The sequence below is a fragment of the Trichechus manatus genome, unplaced genomic scaffold (assembly GCF_000243295.1).
Source record: "Trichechus manatus latirostris isolate Lorelei unplaced genomic scaffold, TriManLat1.0 scaffold00022, whole genome shotgun sequence".
NCBI lineage: Eukaryota > Metazoa > Chordata > Mammalia > Sirenia > Trichechidae > Trichechus > Trichechus manatus.
The window spans coordinates 14,042,385-14,050,628 of NW_004443958.1; the positions used below are offsets into that span (position 1 = coordinate 14,042,385).

General features: G+C 49.9%; 1 protein-coding gene across 1 annotated transcript; it reads right to left on the reverse strand.

Annotated features, from left to right (window-relative positions):
• Nucleotides 1-4,794: 4,794 nt before the first annotated feature.
• LRATD2 (LRAT domain containing 2) lies at nt 4,795-5,757 on the reverse strand. The gene has a single exon (XM_004373033.2). It carries the CDS (start codon nt 5,737-5,739, stop codon nt 4,795-4,797), a length of 945 nt encoding a protein of 314 aa, XP_004373090.1. The 5' UTR covers nt 5,740-5,757.
• Between the last annotated feature and the right edge of the window lie 2,487 nt (nt 5,758-8,244).

Here is an 8,244-nt window from a genome sequence, read left to right on the forward strand (position 1 = left end):
TGCCCAGTTAAAATTCTCACAGGAGCCTGTGGGCAAAGCCCAGGTGATCTCCCACGCTCCAGTCCCAGGTGCCACATCTGTTCCTCTACCAATTGGTGGCGCATGCATCCTGAATCATGCCAACAGTGCTGTGTGACCACGTTCACCCGTTTGGTGTAATTTAGTGGTAAGCATGTCCCCACTTGGGCCGAAACTCTGCAACAACCCAAGATGCAACATGGCTTACGCATCTTAATACCAAAATTCTCATGGAGATTTCAAAATAGAGTGTGATTTCCAGCAATTTCTGCACTGATTCTGAAAATCAACGTGGATGGAAAATTTATATTCGGTGTTTTGCATGAACACGGATAGCCTGGGAGCAATGGGTGATTCTCAGTAAACGGAGGGAGGGTTTTCGTCCAAATGTTTACCAAGCAATGCAAAGATGACACACAATTAATATTCTCAGAGAAAGCAAAATACACTGAATAGCCTGAATGTGGACTAAAACATGGCAGAAGAAGGTATACATACGAGGGCAGAAAAATTTAAATTTAATTAACTGTGGTTTATTGGAAACCCTCGGAGTTTTCCAAAAGGATCTAACCGATTTTATTTCAATAAGGCATACAGTGAAGAAGAAATAGTTTAAAAGATATCATCAATCTTTTATTTAACTAAGCACAGCCCTTCATTTTGAAGGAAATGATAACAATTTTCAATCAGAACTTCCTTCTCAAGAAGTGGAATAAGACCATAACATTGATTTAACATACAACCTTCAACAGAAATAATGTTTATACAGTCCATGGGGAAATAAAACACAAGTGGCATTTCTCCTGTTGAGTCAGTGAAGTTCTCCATGGGTCAAAGCATTACCGACGACAACAACAAAATGACACAGTGTAACGTTGAATAAACCAGTCCAGTTTACAGCTACCCTGATTTCTTTTTTTTAGAAATTCACAAGTAAAATGTAACTTTCCAAAGGAACCCATTCAATGATGATCACACTAGATTTCATTTTAATTTCTTAAAAAAAAAATGGTTAGACAAGCACATATCAAGAGTCTTTGACACAGTGAAATCCATTTTGTTAAAAAAAAAAAAAAAAATAGAAAACCAGTAGTCCTTAAATTTTCTTAGCTCTCCATAACATATGTCATATAAAATTAAAGTTTTGCTTCCAAAAATATGTTTCCGTGTAGCAGTGGTGCTGTCTGGCAGTGCGAATGGGGCCAGAAGCACCAAAGACGTGAGAAGTTTAACCACTGAAGTGTCATTTTATTCATAAAAACTAAAGATTTCTTTAAGGTCCAGAGTAAAGTCTTCTGCTAACCAGGCATTTTAGTGCTACAAAGTCATTTCAAATTAAATGTGGAACAAAACCTACAAAAAGTATGAGTTCCTTCGATACAAAAGTTGCGTAGCTGAAGTTGTGGGCTCCTTTGATGTACATAAGCAGTCTCAATAAAATATTTGCTCAGGTAAGAAAATAGAATTTGTCTGCTTTCACTTAGCGTATGTTCCAGTGGGGTTTCCTCTTTCCATAACTGCCAGAGCCTCTGAACAACATGAGAATATTTCTTTCCTTCAGATACCATCAGTAATTCACAGTACAACATAGCTCTGAAGTTTTATTCCTAAGGAGAAAACAAAACTATTAAATATACTTATTTTTTTTAAAGTGCCAGGTGTAGCCACTGCCAGGGCATTAAAAACTCAATTCTCCACAGCACTGCCATCTTGAGAGCCAAGAGATGGTTCGATTCCCCCTTCCTTGGAGCCTTGGCTGGTCTGTTGTTGTGTTAGGACATCACGATCCTAAGAAAATTTCTGACGGAGTCACTGTTACTTAGTGTTCCCTATTTCACATCTCTGGTACCCTGCGAAAATGCCCGAGTTACACGGGAGAGCAGCACCTGGAGTGTGTCTCTATTTCTTACCATAGTTCATTTTCCAGCTCTGTTATCAAAAACCTCTTCTCTAGCCCTTGTACACTGTAACTATGGGTACAGACTTCATACCAGTTCTTCTTAGCTGAGACCTCTCAGAAAGAGCAGTTCACTTGTGGCAGGTAGCCACTGCTATACCTCAGTGTAAGGAGCCCTCGTGGCACAACAGTTAAGTGTCTGGCGGCTAACTGAAAGGTTGGCGGTTCAAACCCACCAGAGGCTCTGCGGGAGAAAAGACCTGGCGAGCTGCTCCCGTAAAGATTATAGACTAGAAAAGACGCTATGGGGCAGTTCTACTCTGTCACATGGGAGTCGCTGTGAGTCGAAAACGACTCACTGGCACCTAACAACAACATACCTCAGGGTGACCAGACACTGACTCTCCATTTGGAGGGTGAAGGAGGCGGAGGGGGTGGAGGATAGGAAACAGCTGGCTAGCCCAGAGCTGTGGGACAGTGCTTTCTGCTCTTCCCTTCTGCTGTCTACATGCTGGCCATTACTTTTAATTACACTACTGTGTTAAGCATAGAAGAACTTTCAAATTGGTTAGATACAGTAACAACAACAACCCAAAATCCCAAATCAGTTGCTGTCCAGTCGATTCCAACTCATGGAGACCTCATGCGTGTCAGAGTAGAATGTAGAACTATGCTCTATAGGGTTTTCAATGGCTGAGTTTTTGAAAGTAGATCACCAGGACTTTCTTCCGAGGCACCACCGAGTGGACTTGAAAGTCCAACCTTTTGGTTAGCAGCTGAGCACTTTAACCACTTGCACCACCCAGACAGTTCTTCTAAATGTCTTTACCCACATTTATCTTGCTCTTTTTCCATGAGCCAGAGAATATAACCACAAAGCTGTGAGATAATTAAACGAAGGAACTAGATAGATCAAAGAATCTACACTTCCAACAAGAGACTGGTTTTCCTCAAAAGTCCCAGACCAGAACTTGAAAGTGGGTTGATCTTAAACAACGCACGCAACTGGCTCTGTCGGTGGTAACTGTGAAAACAGGGAACATGGCTAATGTCCTTATAAGGAAAAGATTTCATTTTGAGGTGCTATGAAAGTCTAGGCTTTTAAAGACTATGGCCTCAACTTCCAGGTTTGAAAAAAACATAAGCATACAAGAAAATCCTTCAAGTCTTGATTCAGGGATCTTCAGGCAGGGGGCTTGGGATGGCTCCGGTTGTGGAACGCTCAAGTATGATTCTATTCCAACTTTAAGAATTCGGTCACACAATGACTTGTACAGAGTCGTCTATATATAATGACTCCCAAGATTAAAAAAAAAAAAAAGACTCCACACCTGTACTCAATGTTTGAGACTGCATGAGCAATGCCAATGGCAGCAGAGAAGCATTCTGGAATCCAGGGCACACATCATGAAAGAGCTCACACAAATACATGGGACAGGTTGTAAAAAATTTTTAAAGCTTCGTAAGTGAACAGAAGCTTACCGGCAGACCAGGTAGTATCAGCTCAGCCTGCGGTTAACAGATCCCACAATCACCAATCAGTGCTTTAGGGTTATCTACACCAGGGGGCATTTATTTGTGACCGAGGCCCCTCCTCTTAGTGGAGAAAGCATTCTGAAGGGGTGTTCTCCAATCAACAAGACTACTGCTGCAGGATAATCAGACTGCATTTTGAATTCAACTGCACCTGGTGTGGCTAGCAAAAGTAAGAATTTTACCATTGAACCAAGTTCACCACCAGCAAAACAGAAGTGGGAATGGGGAGCACGGAAGAGAAGGGGGCGGGGATGATAGGACCATCAACAAAACCTTAAGCTTTAGACTTTGATTCAACGTTCAGGAAGGGGGGCTGGGAGGTGGGAGGAGAGATTAACAGATTCCTACCAGGACAGCCCGGCTTGTCTGCTTCTGCAGTGTATACTTTATGGGGTGGCAGCAGACAACCCCATCTGTGACCGGCGGATGAACATACCGAGCAGGCTTAATTAGATCAGTGACACAAAGGCCTAGTCCCTCCTTTAATAACAACGCAGCTGTAAGTGTCTGCAACAGCAGGCGAGGAACAAAGGCGGCAGACAAAAACCTTAACTGAATCCTTCCCCTAGTCGGTCCAAGACAATGATTTACTTATAACCTGGGAAGGGGCTGGGGCAGGTGGAGCAGGAGACTCCGCTAAGAGCCAGCTACTGAAAAGGAATGACATGGGGTTGGCTGGAGGGAGTTAGCAAAGTCTTTGTTTGCAGACCGAGTTTACTCAACTATTTGTTACACTTAATAGTGGGCAGCTTGGTTTTGGTCTGCTGCTCCCAGACTTAGCCATGGCTTCACCAGCCCTGCACCCCAGAAATCCCATAAAATAAATCACCCGAGCCTCCCGGATCCCACACACAGCTCCACGGGGGAGACAGATGAGCAGCTCTCGGTGCACGCCGCCACCGCCAACTCGCTCTGGCCTTTGTACTGGGCACCCTGGAAGCCTGGGGCAGGAGGGAGGCACGCAGGCGGCAAAGGCAGGCGGCGGTACGCAGAACTTTTCTCCACCCTCTCATGGATAAAAAGGGTCGATTCTAGACCCAAGTCCAGCAGGGATTAAGTGCCAGGCAAGTCCACAGTTTGCCCCACAGGAAAGGAAGGCAGATTGAGAGGGTGGAAAGGAAGTGCCCCAGCCAAACATGGTCCTACCATCTCCCTCTGCCCTCCTCCTCCTTCCCAGTCCAAGGGGTCAAGCTCAAGCCTCAGCAGGCTCACAATCAACCCATTCTCCGTTTTCAGAAGACCAGGAGCCCAGCTGGGGAGCAGGAGGCAGAGGAGGAAGTAAGAGAGGGGGCAATGGCTGCTACAAACAGTTCCCTTTCGCAGCTCTGCGCTCCCCTTGCCCGTCAGTGCGCCACTACTTCCCTGCCACTACCTCTGTCTTCAGCCTCAGAGGCCGGCGCAGGGGGGCGCGTGGGGGGCAGCGTAGTCCGCGCCGCGTCGCTGTCGCCCTCGTCTGGCTCGGCTGGGTGCAGGTGCGTGGCAAGCTCCTGCAGCACCGCGGCGCGCCCAATCTGGTCGTTGCGCCGTTTCTCCATGATCAGGTCCTCCAGGCTCTGGAACTCGAGCGTGTGGCTGCGCTGAGCCGAGAGCTGAATCTGTAGCCGGTAGGGCTGCTTGCCGATGCGCAGCTCGCCGCCGATCTTGAATTCGCGCTTGCCGTAGCGGCACCAGGCAGCGAAGCTCTCGGAGTTGCGCCAGCTCAGCTCGCGCTCCTTGGCGCCCACGTGCGCCAGCGCGTTGCGCACCACAGCGCTGGGGCTCAGCGGCTTGTAGCGGTACAGTTCATTGACCACGCGGCCGCGCCGGCCGTGGCTCGCGTCCGTCAGGAAGCTGTTGCTCACTTCCAGCCGGTGCAGGTGCACCACCTGGAAGTTGCCCACGTACACGGCCCAGTGCGGGTACTGCGCCTGCGATACGAACTCCACCAGGTCGCCTGGCTTGCACTTGTTGAGCAGGTTTTCGGGCGTGTAGGTGCTCAGCGCCGCCGAGCCGGGCGCGAAGCTTTTCTGGTAGATGCACTCGTCGCGGTAGAATACTGAGCACTCCACCTCGTGCAACCGCGGGTCATAAGGCTGCGGCGGCGGCAGCGGCTGCCCGTCCCCGCCATCCGGCAAGCCGCTGCCATCCGGGACCTGAGGCAGCGGCTGCGGCTCCACGTCCTCGTCGTCGTTGGAGAAGATGTAGGAGACCCCGATACGGGGCCCGTCGTCCCGGTCCACGCCGGTCGGGTCGGCGGTGGGAACTTCCTTGTAACTTAGGTGGGTCAGCTTCTCCACCTGGTTGCCCATCACGTTGCGGACGCAAGTTCACACCGGCGAGAAGGATGAAAGCGAAACCACCACTAGGGTCATTGGCACAGGTTCCCGGACAGGGGCTGGGGCCACCTGTTGGGAAGGGAAGACAAGGAAGCCATGCAGGAGCCCCTCTGCGAAGAAGGTGATTTGTTTTTTAAGAGCAGGAAGGTTGGGGGCCAGTACCTGGAGCCATTTTAGGGGGAGTCTCGGGTATACTGAGCCTCCCCTCGTTTTTCCCCCTGTAGTATCATGGTCACAGAAGATTGGGCAATTTCAGGTCTCCCCCTGCCCCCAACCCTTCCCCTCGCCCGGGCAAAAGCTCATTGCATCAGCAGCTCCAGCTGCTTCCGCTAGCGCCCTACCTAACCAACCCGGGCCGGCAGGAGGTAGGAAGGAAAGATAAAGTTTACTCTAACCCCCCCTTTTCTAACTCCCACTCCCGCCCCTGGGTCCCAGCTAGCCCTTGGCACGCTCTCCACTCATCCATTCCTGAGGGAAAGACCGATGATCCCGGTAGCGCGACCCGGCCAGGTGAGCCACCCTACCTGGCTCACCTGCGGCGCTTCCAGGTCCCAGCACGTCCGCCCCTCCCCCTCCCCCGCCCGCTCGCCCGCCCGACCGCCCGCGGCTCGGGTTACCTGCGCAAACTCACCCGCAGAGGTGAAGGCCCTCGGGAACGGGAGGGGCCCCCGCCGCAGCCCGAGGACTTCTACGGCGAGTTTGCAGGTGTAGGCGCCGCAGTCCCTCCTCTCCTGGGGCGGGCAGCAACAAGACTGGGGCGGGGGAAGCGACGCATGTCTTTCCCCCGCGGCTGCGTAGTACCCCAAGACTTGAAGGTGGGGAGCAATGACTGTTCAAACCGCGCCTCCTCCCTCCGACTGGGGCTGCCGTTCCCCCTCTCCCAGCTCTCGGGGGAGGTGGGGCGCGAGGAGGAGGATAAGAAGGGAGACTCGCGGCCCGGCGGCGGCCGTTCCCGCTCGGGGCCGGCGAGCAACAAGCGCCGGAGCAGGAGGGACGGGATTGTAGATCCGGCTCCAGGCTCCCCGGGCGGGAGCGCAGCCCCTGGCATTTAAAGAGACAGGCGCTCACTCCCCGAGCCCAGGTCTTTCCTACACCGCGTAGCGCTGCCGGGATCCTCGCCCCAGCCCCGCCCACTTGGGGCCGCGCGGCTCCGCCCCGGCCACGCCCCCGCCCTGGATAGGTTTAAATCCCTCTGGTAAATAATCAACTCAAGGGCCCGGCCTGGTAGTTGATGTTTGGGGTTTTGCGTTGGAAGTGCAAGCCTGGCTTGCATTCCTAAGGCTGGCTCCGGGGTCTTCCTTGCTTGCTTAGTCCCTATCTTTCCGAGCTGTGGCTTTAAGAAGAAGTTGGAAGACAAACGTCACCTGCCAGCATAGAGCTGAGAGAGTGAATTAGAGTTTGACGTTTGTTCGTTTTTCCTCTTTCCCAGAGTACCTAGGAACAGTCACTGGGGACATTTGCTTGTTTCTTTTCTTTCCTAGTTGCTAGAATATATTTCTTGCCCGGAAGGTCACAGAAAAAGACTCTTTCAGGGACAGTTCCAGAAGTGCTTCAGTTTAGAGGTGTTTCCAGATAAATACTGTGACACTTTGGCGTAGGGAAAAAGAAATTGTTCACAGAAAGGAAACGAAGATTTAGTTACTGGCTGGCTTCCAAGATCAGCGATCTATTTACTAAATGTCCCTCGAAGTTCGCACAAAGTGGATTTCATAACTCCGTTGTTTCCAGAGCGTTAGTTACCAGTCGGTTAGGCAGAAGAGAGAGCATTCAGCTGACTGTTGTTCTTGGAGGTGGAGGATGTAGGAATTGCCTAATTGCCCTTAAATTAGAAACAAATTAGAGGGCCCTGGTGGATATATTTCCTTCCTGCTGATTTAAGGAAAGAGTGATAGTAGACAAGTATCGCCTCCAGCAAAAGAAGAGACTTTTCCCCCTTGCTGGTTTCATTTCTTCCTACCTAAGATGTAGGCTATCAAAGTGGTGTTTTTGTTTGTTTTAAATAACGGGGGTTAGGAGTGACAGTTCTGTTTACAGTGGGCATGCTTAGGCACTAACTAGAAGCACCCAAACTAGTTTGCGGAGGAATTGAGAATGCAACTCAAGACTCTACCCTGTTTTCCATCACTGTTTTATTTGACTAGGTTTTTCCAGGTAACACTATTATTTATTCAGTGTGTATATCAACCAGTGGAAACGAATATACTAACACTACTGTGAATCTTTTTAGTTTGAGGGGGAAAAAAAATCAATCTACTTATGTACTTTTGAGCCTGAACGGTCAATATTGGCAGAGCTTTGATGGAAGTTAGTCCTTCAGCAAGTCTAAGATCACAGCATAAGTTACTCTGAAAAGAGCTTTCTGTGCACCTGCCATGAAGATTAAATTGGAATAGTTTCAGGCCAGTCTTAGACGCATGTGACCAGATGAGCCCCACCTTGTGATAACACATACTCTGGGGGCTGCTGTTGCCTTAATGT

What these genes read in the sequence shown, in the direction of transcription:
- LRATD2 (XM_004373033.2), bottom strand. Translation starts at nt 5,739, where the DNA reads ATGGGCAACCAGGTGGAGAAGCTGACCCACCTAAGTTACAAGGAAGTT.